The 20,769-nt window shown below is 40.2% G+C and overlaps 2 protein-coding genes across 2 annotated transcripts in view; one reads left to right on the plus strand and one right to left on the minus strand.

Annotated features, from left to right (window-relative positions):
• LOC311516224 (uncharacterized protein C8orf88) overlaps positions 1 to 20,769 on the plus strand; it is an 86,240-nt gene that overhangs the window by 52,701 nt on the left and 12,770 nt on the right. The gene's annotated exons all lie outside the window — the stretch shown is intronic.
• The window catches only part of NECAB1 (N-terminal EF-hand calcium binding protein 1), a 123,354-nt gene continuing 104,210 nt past the window's right edge, over positions 1,626 to 20,769 (minus strand). The window contains exons 8-13 of the mRNA XM_084620064.1: positions 17,847 to 17,923; positions 13,961 to 14,014; positions 11,993 to 12,105; positions 6,384 to 6,461; positions 5,220 to 5,311; positions 1,626 to 2,033 (exon numbers count right to left, since the gene is read on the minus strand). Of these exons, the coding sequence (XP_084476190.1) occupies positions 2,005 to 2,033; positions 5,220 to 5,311; positions 6,384 to 6,461; positions 11,993 to 12,105; positions 13,961 to 14,014; positions 17,847 to 17,923 (443 nt within the window). The 3' untranslated portion in view covers positions 1,626 to 2,004. The remainder of the gene's footprint in view (positions 2,034 to 5,219; positions 5,312 to 6,383; positions 6,462 to 11,992; positions 12,106 to 13,960; positions 14,015 to 17,846; positions 17,924 to 20,769) is intronic.

The following is a 20,769-nucleotide window of genomic DNA, read 5'->3' on the forward strand; positions in this document are numbered from 1 at the left end:
AATGCCAAGTGCTCTAGAGGAAATGAACAGAACAAGTAATCATCAAGTGATCCATCCCCTGTTGCCTATTCCCAGCTTCTGGCAAATAATTTAAAACAGACTTGTCAGCTTGTATGTCAACTTTCTAAAAGCAATAATGAACCTTTCTTCATCTTCAAATGTTGTGTCTAAATACTTCTTCAGCTTATTTTCAATGGTTTTAGGCTGACTCCATCACTTTTTTTAGCAGCTGTAGAATTATGTAGAGGTACATGGTCCTTATTAATATTTCATTTCTGACTTAAGGGACTGCACTGATTGAACCCAAATAAGACTTGATATGAATTCTGTGAAAGTAATGTACTGCTTTACTTATATCAAGTCCCAATACAAATAGAAGGTACATAAAATTTCTCTGAAATATTGCACATTTTCTCTCTCTCCTCCCTACTCAGACCTTTTGGGATCACCCCGAAGCTGAGGCTAGAATTACCTCCAAAACACCCAAGTTTATGGGAAAGGCCAATAGCTGCCCCATACCTCACAATTCTGTTGCTCACACTCCAGGAGCTGACTGCTTAGAGCAGTAGAGCTGTTTCCATTTGTTGGCATGCCTCTAGGCTCTGGAGTTTACTTGTTTTCTGTAAATGCTTAGCTCCAGGTTCTAGTGCAAAATATTCGTAGCCCATGAGTGGCTGTGTGGGAAATGGATGTAGGCCCCAACTTTCTCTGGAGAGAGAGGACATCTTTAGAACCCTAAACAGTTGCTGGGGGAAGGAGGCCATTGTGGGATATGCACATCATCTTTGCTCAAGAGGGGAAGGGAAAGAACATTTCCTACTACACCTCTCCTCTCAATATTTAAAAACTATAAACAAAATTTTCCCAGCAAATGTTGTTAGTGGAGTCTGCAAAGCTTCACCATGGACTCTGACTGTCACTCTTGCCGTACTTGGTGGGAAAGATGTGGACAAATTGGAGCGAGTCCAGAGGACAGCAACAAAAATGGTTAAAGGTCTAGAAAACCTGACCTATTAGGAAAGGTTAAAAAAACTGGACATACTTAATTTTGAAAAAAGAAGACTGGGAGAGGGAACCTGATAAGTCTTCACATATGTTAAGGGCTGATATGCAGAGGATGGTGATCAGTTGTTCTCTATGTCCACTGAAGATAGGACAAGAATTAATAGGCTTAATCTGCAGAAAGGACGATTTAGCTTAGATGTTAGGAAAATTTGTGAAATATAAAGATAGTTATGCTCAGTAGTAGGCTTACAGGAGAGGCTGTGGAATCCCCATCACTAGAGGTTTTTAAGAACAGGTTGGACAAACACCTATCAGGGCTGGTGTAGGTTTACTTGGTCCCTACTCAGTGGGGGCCTGGACATGATGACTTCTTGACATCCCTTCCAGCCCTACATTTCTATGATTCTGTTGATCCGGGTGGGGAAGCAGCAGCCCTTTACTCTTCTGAATGACTTAATATATACATGTATGAAGTTCTGTGCTAGCAAAGAGAGTTGCCAGCACAGAATACACCACATAGCCTCGTGACTTCATTTTAAAACAGAAAATTAGAAACTCATGAAAATAGGAATATTAAAAAGTTTATGCCATTTTCTTTGAAAAGAAGACAACCTGGAAGCTTGGAGTAACTATTTATTTAACATAAAGATAAAACCAGTCAAAACAAGTACTTAACACTCACATACGCTGACCATTTCTCTGAGACACATTTCTGTACAATAATTTGGCTGGCTTGAGCACACACACACGCATCTAGCAATTTAGCAGGGCCACAAGTGCCCTTATGTAAGCGTGTAAAAAATGTTTCACCAAAATAGTCACAAGGAGAGAATATAAAGCATACATAATTTTTCCATATTTTAAAATGGAAAAGATTGTGCCTGTGATAAACAATGTTACATCACAGTCCATTAGCTGTAGCACCTGTCGCCTGGTGTATGGATGTTGTTTGAATGCAAATATAACATTTACCATTACTTGAACTCACAATGAAAGCTTCTAGTTGTTGTTCAGGACCCACCATGAAGCTGAAAAGGAAAAAAAAATATTTACTGACCAATCTTTATTTTATTTTTACAGTATTCCTTTCTTCCTCCCTTCTCCCCCAAGCCTTTTCTTGAAACCCTAAATAGATTATCTATAATCTGTTCCTCTGCTAGTCTAAAGAAATAGTATTAAGCTGGTCTTTCTGTGTTCAGTTCCTACCAAAGATAATTGGAGAGGTGCATTTGCAAGGACAGAACTTGATTAATCAGTGGAGGAGAGTGGTAGTCCAGGAGTAGTTTCTGGGGGAGCTGAGCAGAACAGTGGAGGAGGGAGAGAGAGCTTTTAGTGCAATAGTTTACACCTGTATAGACCAGCTTCTTAAATTCCCAATATTTGCATTGGAGAAGGAAATTGACCAGAATGGAGGCTTCTTTCCTTAGATCCACCCAACTTTGGCTATAAAAGTCTAGTTGTCTAATGCTTAAGGCTGCAACAGTGGTTTGGTAAACACTGTCAAAATGAGTCCCAATTCCACAGCTCAGCATCCAGGGGTATGGTACCAGTAACATACTAGGTCTTCCCTCTAGCTATGGTCATCTCCACTACAAGGCTCTTGCATCAAGGATGGGGGACATAACTGGTGATTGACCTTGGGGAAGATGTACTCTTTCGCAAAAGCCTTCAAAGCAAGGGTAGCTGAGTGAAGTGTCTGTCCACCTTCATCAGCTGATCTAAAATAGGGTGCAAGGTACAACAGCCTCATTGGGCAAAAGTACCTGGCTCAGGAAATTCTCAGTTGTGATTCCTGCAGATTTCTGTCCCAGTTTTAAATCAAAATCAGTGGTCTTTGACTATTTGCATAAGAACTGGATCCTCCCGTGTCGATTCACTGCCTTTGTATTTCTCTGTAGTGAAAATGTATTTGGAATCAGCTGATTCCTCTGGTCCATCTTAGTCCAAATAGCAGCCTGCATCTTCCTGCCCTCACTTAAGCAGCTGGAATTGTATAGGCAATGAGGTGGAGCATTGTGAATGCATTATGAAGCATTGATCTTTGCTGAGGCCAGAGTCCTGCTTTATGAACATCAAAGTCAGGTACATGAGTGTCAGTCTTGTTGCTCCAATTGTGCTGGGAGTTCTTCCCTTTTCAATGTAGGGTAAGAAGAATACATCAAAGTTAGTACTAAGTGGTGCATGTCAACCTCAGAGAGAGCCTGGAGCAAGTGGGCCTGGTCACTGATCTATTAATACATGACATGGGTCAAGGTTACAAAAGGTTGATACCCTTGTCAAATGACAGTGATCAGAATCTACTGGCTACTGTTACAAGGAGGATCCCAGATATCACTCCTGCAAACCCCTTACTCTTGTGAGTAGTCCTTATCCTGGTGAGTATATTCCTATTGACATGAATTGGATTACTCACATAAGAGAAGGTTTCCAGGATTGGGTAATCTTTGAGTCACAGATTAAATATGTGACCTTGGAGAAGTCAATTCATCTCCTTGTTGGTCAACTCAGCTGGAAAATTGGGTTAAAAAGGATCATACAGAAAAGCAGTAGCTGTATCTGAGCCGGGCTTTCCTGGGTTACATCAATTACAAAATTGACTTTGCTAGTAGCAGAGTTATTTCTGTTCTTCACTGAGTTTTAAACAGGTCTCAGTCTACATTGTATGTGACTGTTGCATAAAATATAGTAATTGCCTTACAGCCATCATTTTTGCTCTCTCTTAAGCTTTTTTTTTCCTTTGAATACAAATTTGTATGAAGATCCTTATGCTACAATTACTGCACTTATTGAAAAAAAACCTTAACATAGGTATGTGTATTTCTAAAAGAAAATATAACCTATAAATTGTGAAAATTAAACTATGCAGATCCTAAATATTACTTTCCTATATTATTTTTTTGAGCAAGAAGTTCATGCTGAGCAATACTCTGGTTGCCATGGTAATAATCAGGAGGAATGCTGTAAACTAAAATCCCACTTGAAAGGCAGAGTGTATGCTTAAACATGTTTTAAATTAAATTTAAGACTGATCTTTATATTTAGACATTTATAAATGATATATATATTTTATTTGATTTGATGCTAAACATACGTTCCCTAGCTGTGATTGGAACACCACTATTTCTTCGTTCTCCATCCCTTACTGAATTCCAGTCCCGCCATTGGCACAGTGTAGTCTGACGCTATCATGCAGAGGGAAATAGTGCATTATATTACTAAATTATTGAGCTAAATTCTGCATTCCTTGGTTAGGATTTACTCATTCCTTACTCAGGCAAACTCTTATTGAAGTCGGTGGAGTTTGTGTATGGGAGTTTGCTTGATGGAAAAACCTCAGGATTTGGCCCAGTTACTCTACTGGAGAGAAAAAATGGTCTAGAGGTTAGGCATTGGACAGGGACTTGTTGGCCCAACTCCTACAATAGGAGATCTGGGTTCAATTTTGAGCTCTGCTACGGATTTCCTGTATGACCTTGGACAAAGTACTTAATCTCTCTGTGCCTTAGTTCCCCATCTGTAAAATGGGGATGACGCTTGCTCCATTTGTTGTTCTTGTCTACTTAGACTGTAAGCACTTTGGGACAAGAAGTTTCTCTTATAAGGTGCATGTATACCACATAGTACTAGGTGCTACTGTAATACAAATAATATTAATTATAATTTGGGAATCTTTTGCATCTCAGCTTTTCAGAATGGAGTTTGGAGAAAAGTTGCAGGAAATATGCACAATTGTGTGGTAAATTAAGACCACTCTTTCTGTTAATGTAATACAAGCAAATGCAATTAAATTGAAATATAGCTCTTTATCAGAAAGCAAACATATTTTCTGACTAAATATTTTTAAACCAGTAGTGCAAAAACAGTTCAAAGCAACAGAATGTTACTATTTACAAAGTGACTCTATATATTCTGGATATTTTCTGTACTATATTTGTTAGGTTAATACTTAATTTGTAATAATCTTACTTTTTCTCCAATAGGAGGAAGTATTGTGTATATTCCTATTACGGATGTGTTTAACAATTGTATTACTGTGTACAAACCCTTGATGTTTAAAGAAAAAGAAAAAATAAAAAAGAACAAAACAGAGGCAAAATTACAAAAGTGTTGAATAAGGGCAAATTTTGCAGTTATTCCACATAAGGAACATTGTAGTCAATGGGAAGTCTTCATATTGAAGCAAGTAAAGTATTGTGGAAAAACTTGATAATTACCAGGTACTTGCATAGTTGTCATGAGTTCTGGAGTTTCCAAGAAGTCCACATTACTCCTTTGGAATGTCTTGCTGTAATTCATCTGGAGATGACTGTATACATACAGGTGATGAGAACTTAACAAGATTTAAAAGGACTGAATATTTATATGGCTATGAAGAATAGCCAGAAATTCATAATTATAATTTAAAAAAATTTCAGAAGGGATATTAAACGCGTTTAATGGCTTTCGCCAATCTCTAACTATTAGAGACCAGGATCTGACCTAATGTGAGGGGCACATTATCCCATCTCAGCCTACAGTGACATTCTTGCATCTTCCTTTGCAGCATCTGATACTGGAAACTGAACTAAATGGATCTTTGGTCTGATCCTGTATGGCAATTTGTCTATTCCAATGGTGTTGAAGTGCCTTTTCAATTCTTCTTATTACTGTTTCTGAAGGTGAATGCACCCTCTCTGAACTCATTGGGCCAGATTCTGTAAGCAGGATATTAGGCTGCAGAAAACCCCAAAACAATGGATTCCACCTTCAGATCTTTTTTATAAAACTCAGTGCAGAGAAAAATCTCCACCTTTTCCCACTTCCCTAAATGCTCTGCCTCCTACAGACTGGAACCCAGATGGTGGGAAATCCTCTGGGTGTGGTATCTTCCAAGGTCCCGAAGAGAGACTGGAAGCCTGCTGGGTTTTTGTGGTAGGGGTGGGAAACCTTGGAGGAAGGCACCAGTGAACACTCACATGCTTAAAGTTACACATGTGCTTAAGTATGGTGTGGGACTGCAACCTGTCTGTCTCCTTTTAGCTCCTTGTTCACCCTGCATTAGCTCTCTGCCAGCATCATTTCATCCCCTTACTTTTTTCCTTCTATACTCAACTACTGTCCCTATTCTGATGACTCTTAATTCTGTATCTCGCCACCTTCAGTCTCTGCCTATTCAAGTCAGACTACTGGATGTCTTTTCAATAGATATTCAAATAGTGTTTTAAGCTCAATGCAGAAAAAACTGAACTGTTATGAAGCATTCTTAATGGCATTTAATTGGAAAGTAGATCAAATAAATTAATGAAAGATATTTATATCTTTATATACCAGTAGTTTCATGCAGTTATTTTGTAACCTTCTAAACAACCTGAAATGCAAATGGTAATCTCATTACTTGCCTATTCCAGGCACTGCTGTTCTCCCAGAACTCATAAATGATGAAGCGGCATTCGCTTGAAAGCTTCTGTATGGAAACACTAAGAGTTGTAGGACAGAATTAGCAAGCACACTTTTCCCAAGTTACAGTACAGTGACTGAACAAAACTTACTGATTTCTGTAGAAAGGATAGTCTGAGGGACAAATATGTGGAGTTAGAGGCATCTGTGTTGCAAATGACTTGAGCTCCTTTCTACTTTTATCTGTGATATACTGCATGGTATTTTTAAGCAGAACTTTTATTTTTACTCTTTAAAATTAAAACTGTTATAATGGACTCTTATTTACAAAATTAATTTCTCATACTGTTCCAAATGCTAGGGTACTTTATCTCAAAAAGTATGGTTCAGTATTCTAGAAACTAATCCAACTGTGCTGCACAGCAAACCACCATAATACAGTGGTTCCCATAAAGAGTAAGTGAAGTAAATTGTGAAGTCAGGACAAGATTTTCAACAGTGAGTAGTGACTTAGATGCCTCAGTACTTATGTGCCCAATTTGAGACAGGTTAAAAGGGTCCTATTATCAGAAAGGGCTGATTAGCCATGCTCTGAAAATCAAGCCTCCTGGGTAAGGTGTCTCAGAGTGGGATACCTAGAAATTAAGGCATCTAAATCATTAGTCACTTCTGAAAATTTTGGCCTAAATTATGCTGCTTCACTTGTGCAGGTTCATTTTTCAGAGGTGAGAAGTTTATTAAAACAGGATAGACTTAGGTGTTTTGGAAACAAGCAGCCATATGTGGCATAAAGATGGAATGGTCACTGTCCATTGCTCATACACTTTTTTAAACAGTATCTTTTTATCACGTATTTCTATTGTGATGGCACCTAGATACCCCACATTTGGAATAGGGTCCCATGGTACTAGCTACTGTACCAACAAACAACACAAAAACAGTCCCTGCCTGAGAGCCCATATTCTCAGAAAAACTTTTCCCCCATGTATTGTCTACTTTTAGGTTTATTCCTCCAGTTGTCTTAGACAACGTGCCATTCATGGAGTTCATCTTACCTGTTCATGGAGGCATAAAATATCCCATGGAACATATGCCAATCCTTCCCACAGTGTCATCTGCTTTAGTGCATTCTATAAACCTCATACTGAAGAGCTAGTTTTCAAATATGTAAGTCTTGATATGATTTGTAATTCTGCATTTGAATGCTCAAATTGGCAACTGGATGTGCACTGCAAAAAAGGATGCTTATAGACTATTTGAACATCCAAATGTGAGATGTGGAGATTTTATTACTGCTTTGTTTGAAAACTGTGCTCAGATGACACCCTAAACTGTAACTGGTAATGAATCCACCCTGATTTATTGGTTTTGTTATTTGCTGCTGCATGAAGACTAGAACTCTGTACAATATGAAGAAGTGGTCAGGAACTACATACAGAAGCATAACAAAATAAAACATCCAGAATGAATCAGAAAGTGACCAGCAGGTGGCACTGCTGTCATACCAAATATCAGCTAAATTGGGAAAACAAATCAGTTCTTCCTTTTTCTATATGCTCTTTGTTTTATATTTTCAAACAATTTAGGATTTTTCTTATGACAAGTGTGCGGTTCAGTGTTACTAAAGAATGCTTTGATATGTTGTAGATTCTTTTTTGTAGCAGGTACCATTTTTGCTTTTCCATCTCTTGGCTCTTGTGTGATGGTAGTCAACCATTGTGTAACATAGTCAACCATTCCCAAATATTACAAAAAGTTCATTTTTTTTTCTTTCTCCAACTTCATTTCCATATGATGTGTGTTATGGTGTCATGTCCATTCCGTAGAATCAGATCTCTCTGATGGATAATTGTTCTGCTGGAATATGTTTTACTAGCTCCAATCCTAAATTGAGACTGTCCTCTCCCCACATTCACCAGGTTTAAAGAAAGCTGTTCCAAGAAACAATTGTTTATTGCTTCTCCAAACCTTGTTCTGACATGAGATATGACCAGTTTATTTGTGTTTAGCTGAAGTTGCCCATTATTATTGCTGTAGTAGGTATGGTTTCCTCTTTGATCTTCCTTATCAAGACACACTCAGTGGACCTAATTTTTCATAATACTACAGGTCCTTTTCAGTACTTTGCCAATGCAAAGGGGAAGTAAAGTCATTGGATCACATCAACAGGAAGCTCCCCTTTCTTAAGAGCAATGCTGGGACGTTACAGCTCCTGGTGGAGTGGGAAAGTCCAAGAATAAGGATATGTGGTTATTCACTGTTACTAGAACAACAGCCGCAGCCATAGGAAACCAAGTGTAAGTGAGAGCAGCCCCTAGCTTGCTCCAACATATGCTAGGGGCTGACCAGTCCCAGAATTGGTGAATCATAATTTTGTTCCTTATCATGAATCCTCTCCTGCGTGCTACTCAGCCAGAGCTAAGAATCAGACTCATATGTTTTTCCTGATCCAGAAGCTGGTATTATAATCCTACATATCTTCTAATTACTTGAGATTCTTTTCCATACACATTCTATTGACTGTGTTGTCTGCATCACTCATTTTTTATGGAATCTTGAGCCATAGTGCAGTTCCTCCACTTCTGTGACTTAATCTGCCTTTCCTATATACAGTAGAACCTCAGAGTTATGGAGAGAATGGAGGTTGTCCATAACTCTGAAATGTTCGTAACTCTGAACAAAGCACAGTTTTAGGCTCCAGCATCTGACGCTCCAGGACGGGCTCCAGCACCAGCTGAGCTCCCTCCTCAGCCCTGGCAACTTCCTTGAAGCCAGCTTCTTTCCCTGGGTCGGACTGAGTTTGCAAGTTTGTCCCCCTCCCAGCTGGGGGGAAGGAGGGAATAAAAACAGCATGTCCCCCTGCCGAGGGGAGGGAGAGGTGCTCCTGCTCTGCTGGCTCCACCTGCCTTGGGCTGGCAGCCCCAGCTTCTTCACCTCCTAGCTATAAGTGGCTGCCCCATGCATTGGGTAGAGGTGGGGTGGGGACAGGCAGACCAGATTGTCTACCTTTAAGATGCAATATAGGCACAGTATAGTATTTGCTTTTTTAATCCAGCACTTCTCAAACTATGGGGCAAGTCTCCCAAGAGAGGTGCAGGAACGAGCTTTGTGCTTTTTTTTATTTTTAAGAGCTATGGCTGGGGCTGGACCAGAAGGGCCATGCACAACCAGGAGGCAGGGAGAAAGGGGATGGCCGGAGCCTCGCCGTGCTGGGGCTGACCGCTGGAACCCCACCACCTGGGCTCGGGCTCTCCTCTCAATCCCTCACGGGGAGGCCGCCAGGCTTGGGCTCTTCTGCGCCCCCAATGCTTCACAAGGAGGCAGCCCAGGCTTGGGCTCTCCTCCTCCCTCCCCAATTCCTCACTGGGAGGCAGCCTAGGCTTGGGTTCTTCTGCCCCCACAATCCCTCACCTTGAGGCAGCGGGGCTCTGACTGTCAGCCCCGGCGTGGCAGTGGGGCGCTGTGTCTGCTCTGAAAAGTGATATTAACAAACTTCACATTACCACCCTTCTGTGCCGCTGCTGGTGCGGCGCTGCCTTCAGAGCTGGGCATCCAGCCAGCAGCCGCTACTCTCCTCCCTGCCTTCAGAGCTGGGTGGTGGTATATGTACTTGGGGTGGGGGGGCATAAATGACTACAGTCATAAAGAAGGGGAGCCCGATCAAATAAGTTTGAGAACCACTGTTTTAATGAATTCTAATAATAGGAAAGAAACACACATGCCTTTAGTCTAGCATGATGCCTCTGTTTATATATTACTTAGATTGTAAGCTCTTTGGGGCAGGGATCATCTTGTTCTGTGTTTGTATAGCACCTAGCACAATGGGTCCTTGGCAGTGACTATGGGTCCTAGGCACTATGGTAATTCTAATATTAATAATAGGAATATATTTTGCTCTCACTATGTTATCTGAGCGCTATATACTCAGCAAGCTGTCAGATTTGTCCTTTCCATTTTATAGGTCTGGTCTGACTTGAACTGAGCTAGCCACCCTTTTAATAGGCTGGAGATCTTCTCCCTATTGGGGGAGGTCCACCATTACCCCTCAGCATGCTGAAAAAACCTTCACAAACACAGAACTATCACCAAAAGAATGCTCTCCTCGTACTGGGCATGTTCTGATTTTAAATTTCCCTCAGATGGATGAGGGGTGCAGCATGCAAGTCACTGGATGGACACCTCTTAGCAAACGAACAGGTGAGGGTAGTGTGGCATAAAATTTCTCCTGTGGCTTGTTTAGGTGCATTGTAACATAAAATTTGAGGCTTATGATTTCAGTCTTTAGACTAGTAGCTTTGAGACTTTTTGAGCTCTAGCATGCCTAGTGTTATAAACAAGGAAAGAAGCCCTCACTGGTCTGTTTGCCCTCTCTATAGGGATTTTTCATCCTCTCTTTATGATGAACTTTAAACCATACTTAAATAAGAGTCAAAACACAATAAAACTTTCCAGGCATGTTTTTATTAACAGCCTTCGTTCCCTGAATAGCACTGCTTTGGATTCTAAATATCCTTACTGGGGTTTAGCTGGAAGCTAGCATATTTGCCTGGAAAACACAGGCATGAGACTTAGCCCTGGTCTACACTACACAATTACTTCAGTATAACTACGTCACTTAAGGGTGTGAATAATCCACACCTCCTAAGCAATTTAGTTATATCAACCTAAGTGATGGCGAAGACAGTGCTCTGTCAGCAGGAGAGCTTCTCCAGCTGACATACCTATCGCCTCTCACAGAGGTGGATTAACTACGCCAACAGGAGAAGCTCTCTCCCGTCAGCTCAGAACGTCTTCATTAAAGCAGCGCAGCTGCATTGGTGCAACTGCACCGATGTCATGTTTTAAGTGTAACCTGCCCTCAGAGAGTGATTGATTAAAAGAGAAGTACAGCAGAAGAAAAGAGCCCAATAATTCACAACAATCACACTATGGTAGGCAGGAAATCAGTCTTTTATTCAACTTTGAAAGAGTTCCAAACTAAGGGTCTGATCCTGCAAAGTGATTTGCATGGGTAGAGCTTTATATGCTTTTGTGGGATGTTTTGCAGGATCAGTGCTGAGGCACTGTCCCAGAGATGTATGCACTAGAAAAAAAAGAGCCTTCAAAGAGTCTGTCTTCAAAAGCTCCCCTTCTCAGGGATCCTAAGAAAATGCTACAAAACAACTTCCCCTAAAAGGAACTGCAGAATCCTAGGGATATCCTATGACTATTCTCACTTCCAGCCCTTTTTCTAATTATCCTCTGTTACAGAGGACAAAAGCTGGGCAAATACTATTCACTGAGTAATTCAGCACATTGTGTGATTCTTTTCAAATTATTCAACATATATGTTGAATTATTTGTCCACCTCTACAGCTTGCCCCACACTGAATACTAGAATATTTTATATGCTTTGAACTCTCCCTTTGATTCCAATAGTCCTGTCCCAACTCTGCCCTTGTGTGTGTTCCCTGATAGAAGAGAAGATGGTCCACGTCCATGGGACGGGAGGTGGTCCATGAGACAGTCTCTCTATTAACACGTGGTCTACCCCAAGTTTGAGATTCATTCAAAGAAATATTCATCTCTGTAGTGCTACGCAGAATATGCCGCAAGGTAATAACATACTTACTGCAAACATCCAGTCCGAGTAGAGGCAGATTCCACATACTGTTTCAGAGCGAGTCGGAATTCTTCTAGTTCTTCCTCTAGCACAGACATTTGACGCTGAACAATCATTATGTGCTGATAAAGATATTACAGTATTCATTGTCATGTGCCTCCTATCAATTCCATACATTTTAAACTAAGAAAATTGTTAGGTTCCCAAGTTGAGAAAACTATGGCCTGAATTCCAGATGTGCTTAGCATCTTCAAAAATCAAGCCCTAGGTTTCTCAAGTTGAGTATCTTCAAATCCATGATATCAAGTATATCCAACTTCATTTAGTTAAATGAAAAAAATGTAATCAACATTCAGACAGAGATAAAGTACAGCATAGAGAATTTAAAAAAATACTGATTGTACAGGAATCTTAAAGGGATACTCTCAGTTCCAATTTGCCTCCAAATTTAGCTTTTGTAAATATAAGCTTTTATAAAATGTAAGACCAGCAGAAATGATAACATCATGTAAAACAAAACAACCCCTCCACTCCTACCCCCTGACATTCCCCTGCAGAGTTTGCAATCCACTGTTTTAGTGCTCTGGAATCTTAGAGTAAAATAATCTACATATGCTACAGGTTATTCTTGCACCAAGCTTGGCTGCTGCTCAAGTTGGGCACCCAAAATCTGTGGCTACTTTTGAAAATGTGTGTGACTTGTCCAAAGCCTGGATCAGAGTTTCTAGTGTGTTGATTGTTATGTCAAGAAACAACAGTTGCTTATTTTATAAGAAAAGTAAACACATTTCAGTGGGTGAATCAATACTATGCAAGCAGATGTGCAAGTTGAACCCAAGTCTCCAGATATGGCAGTTGGGTTCATTGACTTACTAGTACAACCCTTTGACCCCAATTGCTCACAAGCCCAAACCTTAATACTACAAATTGCACAACAAAAATAATTTAAGTTATGGAATACAACCCTATTTTTGATATATTCCAGTACAGGTTTTCTCAGATATATAATCAGGAAACAGAGGTGCTAGAGAAGAAAATGTCTGTTTCTGCTTCCCTTTGGATTAAGGCCTTGTGAAATTAAATAAAAGAAAGGCAAAAAACATTTACAATGTGGTCATTATAGTAATTTTTTTAAGTGACCTATTGAAAATAATAATTGAAACTATACCTTGACTTGAAAAGTTTGTCCTCTCTACAGAATGAATAACCTTGATTAAAGGTAAAACTCTAGAAGAATAATTGGAAGTGGAGAAGACACCAGACCTTTTCATCCTGAATTCTTGATGCTTATAATTCTAATATTCTAAGGAACTTGCATATTGGTTCATCCATTAATACCCGTTACTTTGCTTAGTCAATATTTCAAGAAATGATGCTTGCTTAACAACCAACTCAATGGAATCTTTGGTCCAGGGTTTGATTCCTTCCTGGCTTGATTATTGGTATGGTCGTCTCATTGATCAACTTTCATCTATACTATTTCATGAGCAAGCTATCCAGAATCATATGACTAATTTGATCTTGTCTTGTTAATGTTTTTCTCATTCGATTCTACTAAGTACCATCATTGGCTATCTCTTTTTGTGCATATTTGATTTAAAGTTTAACCTTGATATCAACACTGATTTATTTGGAAGATTTGCTCTTGGCATATATACCTACTTGTAATTTGTGTTCATTTCTGGATATGTTCTTAGTTTCTTTATTTTTATGATTCACTATCTCTGTTTATTATCTCTAAATAATGGGTATTTTCTCATGTCTTCCCAGTTTGGTGATACTCCCTCTTCCCAGAAAGCTCTTTTAGGTCTTGTTATTATTTCTTGTGCATTGAGGCTCTGCTGCAATAAAATAGATCCTTATTAGCTGAAAAGTGAGTTTGGTGATTTCAACCAAGCTGCAGATGGATTCTGGCTACACCACACAAAATTGGTCCACAAATGCCTTAATAAATTCACTGCCTTGAAAAACACTTACAGATTTTGTGTTTCCTTCCAAAACCTCTTCTTCCAGTGGCTCAAGCTTTAGATTCTTGTGATCAAGGGTGAAAGAATGCAAATATAAACACAAAAGATTAGCTGTGGCCAATGACTTAGACTTTTTTGGGGGTGGGGGTGGGGGTGGGGGATAGAATAGGCCATTCCAAATCAGATTCTGCTATAGGCCTACTTAGAATGAAGAGTTTGAGCTAAGGCCTTTCTGCTTATTTATTAATTGTTAGTCTGACATACAAATTGTTTGCAGAACCTCGCCCACTTCAGTGGCTGTACAAGAGCTACAGGCTGGATCAAATTTAGCATTATTTATATATATACACACACACACACACACACACACACACACACACAGAGAGAGAGAGATTTCAAATCCCATTAATAGCTAGACAGAGAAGCAAGTTGTTAATTTGTGATAAATCTGCTCAGTCACATTCATATTTTAGATCTAACTCACAAAAGAAAAACTCTGAAGATGTCACAAACAACAGGCAAGTAGGAATGAATGAATGAACCCTGAGATTTAGCATAATATAGATCTTGTGTAGGAGAAACTTGTGTAGATTTTATTCATAGGTAGTATTATGAGCAAATCCCTTTATTAACGAGTCACTGCTAAATGTGCCCAAGAGAAGAAGGAAGCTCAATTAGGGCTTGAAGAGTCTTCCGCAACTACTAGCATTCATAGCTGGGAAATTTTCCATACAGCCAACAATGCAGATACAAGAATCCACATTGCAGCAGTGAACAGTATATATGCTGGAGCAGTGGTTCCCAAACTTGGTTCGCGGCTTGTTCAGGGTAAGCCCCTGGTGGGCCGCGCTACGCTTTGTTTACCCGAGCATCCGGAGGTACAGCCACTCGCAGCTCCCAGTGGCCGCGGTTCGCCGTTCCTGGCCAATGGGAGCTGTGGGAAGTGGCGCGGGCCGGGCCACCACTTCCCGCAGCTCCTCTTGGCTTGGAACAGTGAATCACGGCCACTGGGAGCTGCAAGTGGCCGTACTTGCGGATGCTCAGGTAAACAAAGTGTCTCGTGGCCCGCTAAGGGCTTACCTTGAACAAGCTGTGAACCAAGTTTGGGAACCCCTCTGCTACAGGTTGTAAATTAGCTTCTAAACACATCTGCTGGATTAAAGAAACTTCTGGAGAAGGAACAGGCACAAAGTACAACTGCACATGCATAGAACTACCTGCTTGCAATTAGTCTGATTTTCAAGCAGGTGCATTTATGAGATTGCACATGTACCTACTTACTTCATATGCATACTACTAGATGTGGACATGCAAATCTTTGATTTGTGTGAACACATCTAGTAGTGCATATACAAAGTTAACAAATGCCCACTGATGATCAGGCCCTATAATGCTACACAAATGGAAATACTTGTAACCCAGTGGGTATGTCTGCATGTCGAGCTGGAGGTGTAAATTTCAGCTTGAAGAGACATACCTGGACTTGCTCTGATCAAGCCACTGCACTAAAAATAGAGTGTAGTTGTGAGCTGCAAAGGGGCTAGCCACTGTGGCTACCTAACTGTCCAAGAGCTAACATAGGTTTGTCTCCTTGAGCTGGAATTTATACCTCCGGCTTGAAGTGTAGACATACCCAGTGACAAATGGGTGTTTTGCCACCAGAGACAGTTTCTTCACATTTCAGAACAAACAAGAAATATTTGTAATAAAGACATGAAGCAAAATTCAGGATTTGGCAAATTGCAACAGGCTACATTGTGGCAAATGGCAACACAGTGTCCGAGCTTCTTTGTGTAAGATATTTAAAGATGCTTTTTCCTTTCCCAAACATGAATACAATTGGGCAATGACTTCTTAACCTTAAGAAGCAGACATTTTGCCAGTGCAAACATAATAGGTGGTTAAAAGAAAACAGCAGAGGTGATGCTGTTCGTGGAATTTAAGTAAACATGGTATTTGCTGGAGCACCACCAACAGCAGACTAAGTCAGTAGTGACATGACATTCATTCATCAACTGCTGTGTAATTGTGCATCTCATGCAGAATTTGGATGGGGAATCACAACATTTGTGAGGAAGCTATTTGTAATGGCTCTTTTGTCAGCACAGAGACTTCAGATAGAGAACCATGCAGGAAACTGCATCTCATTATACTTCCTGTGGCCTCCATATACTTCTCATACTAAACTCCAAGGACAGGAATAAAGCAAAAGAGGTGAAGAAAGAGATCACAGCATAAAGTGGCAACAAGTACTACTGCAGGTTTCACCCTACTGTAGAATGAAATAGGCCAAATTCTGCTTGCCTACAAAATGTGTGGTATTTACATAACTGAGGGCAAAATTTGGCCCCAAAGTTTTGACAGGCTAATTTAAAGCATGTTCAAATTCCTTCTGTAAATTTGAAAGTACAAGACTGGTCTAAGGTGAAATTCACCCTTTGCAGAGGCCCTGCATAAGGGCTATGCTCCACTTAAACCTTCCAAATAGATCTGAAGTGGGATTTAACTGATGCATAGGCTTTGTGCTGGCCCTTCGCATAGGGGTGGCTTTCACCCCACTGGCTTGGTTGGTAGTGCTGTGGTACCATATGGCAACTCAAGCTGGAAATGGGAAGAACTGTACAGATAAAGGTGACTTTGTTTTGCAGAGGATTTTGATATTTCAAAATTTACTACAAAAAGAAATGGAGATTTGGCTCTAGGGGCGTCTAAGCTGTGGGCTCCAGAAACTTTGGGGTCCTTGGCTCAGGGACTGCAGGCTGCCTCAGAGCTGTGGGCCCTGGATGCTCAGAATGCCAAGGAGCCACAAGCCTGGGAGCTGATGCTCACAGGGCTGCCAGGTTCCTAACTCCCTGTCATCCCATCCGGTGTGCTGAAGGGGAGCTGGGAGCCTGGAAACCCCAGCTGAGTCAGAAGCTAGGGTTTTCACGCTCCTGGCTCCCCATCTGGCCACTTGGCAGGCTGCCCAAGAGCCAGGTGGGCAAGTTCACAGAAAGCCAAACAGGGTTCCACTGGAACTTTGTCAAAACAGAACCATCTCCACAAAATGTTTTGATTTTGACCAATTGGCATTTTCTGACAGAAAACCCTGCCATCAGAGAATTTGTGACCAGTTGTAGTGGGAAGATTCAACCAGGAAGAGGTGAAGAACATCCCCCGATCCTATACCGAATGGACACTGGGGACCCTGTGCTTGCAGAATGGAAAATAAATACAGATAAGATAAATAAAATGTTATTCCCCAGAAACAAGTGAGTGTGATTTTTCATATCTTTGCATAAAAGGGGTGTGAAGTCTGATCTGTTTGTTATGAGGGAGCTGGGGACCTTGGGGCAGGAGGAACTGGAATGCTGGCATCATTAATAAGGCACCTTATTAAATATCCTTAGTAAGCTGTGGTGTGTTATCTGCGGTGGATGCTTGTTCTAGTGGTGAGGTGTGTGACTCTGGATAGAGGAGAAGATAGTAGGTACTGTTAGGTGCCTTAACTTTTCATGCTCTTATGGTTTCGTGTTAGGTATGTTATGTATAGCCCAAACTTAACTAACAGAGGGTAGTTGATTTTGCATATTAATGTATGTAAGCATTGTGTGTTACATAGATACAGCATGTGCATATACAGCAGATACAGATACCAACTCAGGAAAAAAGAGCTGTGACTATTCAGTGAAGTGGGTTTTTTTTAAATGAAATCATCAAATAGGACTAAGCAAGATGAAAGGGAGACATGGGCATTTAATGTGCTTTAGCTCATGTAGCTGTTGTGCTAGTTGCTGTCATTATTAGTTGGAACAGCAGTGAATATGACATGGCAGGAAGAACATTTATGGTTTCAGGATTGCTTCAGAAATCTTTACTGAAAATAAGAGAGAGAACAGATAAAAGGAAATATATACCTTCTTTTCCAGCTTGTCAATCAGCTTCTGGAGTCTGTTTATCTGGGTCATCCATTGGTTGTCTTCCTCTAAGAAACCTTTGAGAAACATAAATAATGAAGGATAAAATGTTACTGAAAGCTGGGATATAATGTACTTACTTATTTTTATGTTGTTATAAATACACATTTAAGAATGTTTTGTTAGCTTGTAACTTATTTTGCATCTTGAAAAAAGACTAGGATGTATTTGATTGTTAATATTTGTTGATGCGTAACTAGTAAATGAAACTGAAACAATTTTTCAAATAATAGTGATTTCCTAAAACACATGATTCTTCACAGGATGCAGTAGAAACTACCGAGCTTTTTTATTTTTAAACTGAATTCTGCGTTACGTCCAGTGTTTTGAAACTATTGGGTGTTGCTGGAATTGCTGAAACTCTGTTGGAATTTCTTGTCCTGGGAAATGAATCCAAGCCCTAACCTATGTTCAGATCAGAATGCAAGCCTCACTTTTTTGTTGCTCAAGCCTTCCCCCAGTAATGTTTCCACTACTTACAGTGAGTCAATGACAGGGAAAAAGAAGACAGGAAGGAGAAGAAAATAAAACACACAAAAGTTCAGATACATGGAGCGGTGGAGACTTGAACCTTTAACTTGTTTAGCTCTTGTTTAGCTAGTGATTGGCAACTTAGGAAAGGGATCTCAACCTTTTTCTTAGTGTTGTCCACTTCTTAACAGAGACACTGTCTTGTGGACCATCTCTCTTCCCATTTGCTGTCACATGGACAATCTCTCCTCCCATTCATGATCACATAATTTCCCTGTATGTCTTAATGCAATTTAACGGTTGGAAATTTGGCAAGCCTGCACCATGTGGCCAGCCAACTCTCTGGGGGCTCCATGGACTACCAGTGGCCCATGGACCACAATGTGGGTGCCACCAATTAGATGTACCTAATATAGATATTTTGCATATACCATTATATGTTTGTCAACCCATGGGGGTCACTGTTTTGGCACTATGAACACTGAACAGAGAACACAAGACAATAATAATTAGCTATATTTATGAGCAGTGAAGAAGGAAAAAATGGGACAATAGCAGAGAGAGAGATCTAAGATCTATTTTGTGACGCATGCATTAATTACTAAGATTAAATATCACAGTTGATGTTCAGAGTAAAAGGGAGGAGGAGAAAAAAGCAGGGATTGTAGCTGGAGACAGAGCCCAAATCTCCTAGGTCATTATGAAGATATTAGAAAAGTCAATTTTGCCTTAGGAAAAAGAAACCTTGAAATTCCAAATAGGAATTCCAAAATTCCAAATAGGAATTCTGAAACAGAAGGTGCTTGTCTAACAAAGTACATTAGACTAACTGTTTGAGGAAAATGCTTTGTTAATGCTTTACAATTTCACAATAATTAAAAGTAGTCTGATATAGGTTTTCCACTGTATGTTGTAATTTAGAAATGTAGTAACTAGGGCTGTCAAGTGATTAAAAAAAATTAATCACAATTGCATGATTAATCACACTGTTAATAGAATACCATTGATTTAAATACTTTGGATGTTTTCTACATTTTGAAATATATTGATTTCAGTTATAATACAAAATACAAAGTGTATAGTGCTCACTTTATATTTATTTTTATTACAAATATTTGCACTGTAAAAAACAAAAGAAATAGTATTTTTCAATTCACCTAATACAAGTAGTGTAGTGCAATCTCTTTATCATGAAAGTTGAACTTACAAACATAGAATTACATACAAAAAACCCACATTCAAAAACAAAACAATGTAAATCTTTTGAGCCTACAAGTCCACTCAGTCCTACTTCTTGTTCAGCCAATTGCTAAAAGAAACAAGTTTGTTTACATTACGGGAAATGATGCCCTCTTCTTGTTTACAATGTCACCTGAAAGTGAGAACAGCCGTTCGCATGGCACTGTTATAGCTGGTGTCGCAAGTTATTTACATGCCATATGCACTAAAGATTAATTTGTCCCTTGATGCTTCAACCGCCATTCCAGAGGACATGCATTCATGCTGATGATGGGTTCTGTTCGATAACAATCCAAAGCAGTGCGGACTGAGGCATGTTCATTTTCATTATCTGAGTCAGATGCCACCAACAGAAGGTTGATTTTCTTTTTTGGTGGTTCAGGTTCTGTAATTTTCGCAGCAGTGTGTTGCTCTTTTAAGACTTCTGAAAGCATGCTCCACGCTCCATCTCTCTCAGATTTTGGAAGGCACTTCAGATTCTTAAACCTTGGTTTGAGTGCTGTAGCTATCTTTAGAAATCTCACATTGGTACCTTCTTTGCATTTTGTTAAATCTGCAGTGAAAGTGTTCTTAAAACGAACAACACGTGCTGGGTCATCATCCGAGACTGCTAAAACATGAAATATATGGCAGAATGCGGGTAAAACAGAGCAGGAGACATACAATTCTCCCCCACGGAGTTCAGTCACTAAGTAATTATCACATTATTTTTTTAACAAGCATCATCAGCATGGAAGCATGTCCTCTGGAATAATGGTTGAATCATGAAGGGACATAAGAATCTTTAGCGCATCTGGCACGTAAATATCTTGCAACGCTGGATTGCCACCATGGCAGCCTGAGGAAAGAAGCTGACGCCAAATTGCCACTGCCGCGGAAAGATGAGACACCACCCTGACAGCACAAGGACTGCTGACCCTTTCACAGTGCCGCCCCAAGCACCTGCTTGGAATGCTAGTGCCTGGAGCCGGCCCTGGTCAAGAGCCCAGGTGGAGAGAAGGGGGCTGCATCAATCCCTCCCCATCATGCTCTGTGGTGTCTGTGTTGCACAGATGTCACGATCCTGAGATCTATATTTAGGCTGAGGATTCCTTTCCTGCACCTTTCTGGGTTAGTGACAGTTCCAAAATTTATCATTGGCTTGGTACCCTCT

Source organism: Lepidochelys olivacea (genome assembly GCF_965140295.1).
Source record: "Lepidochelys olivacea isolate rLepOli2 genome assembly, chromosome: 2".
Classification (NCBI taxonomy): Eukaryota; Metazoa; Chordata; order Testudines; family Cheloniidae; genus Lepidochelys; species Lepidochelys olivacea.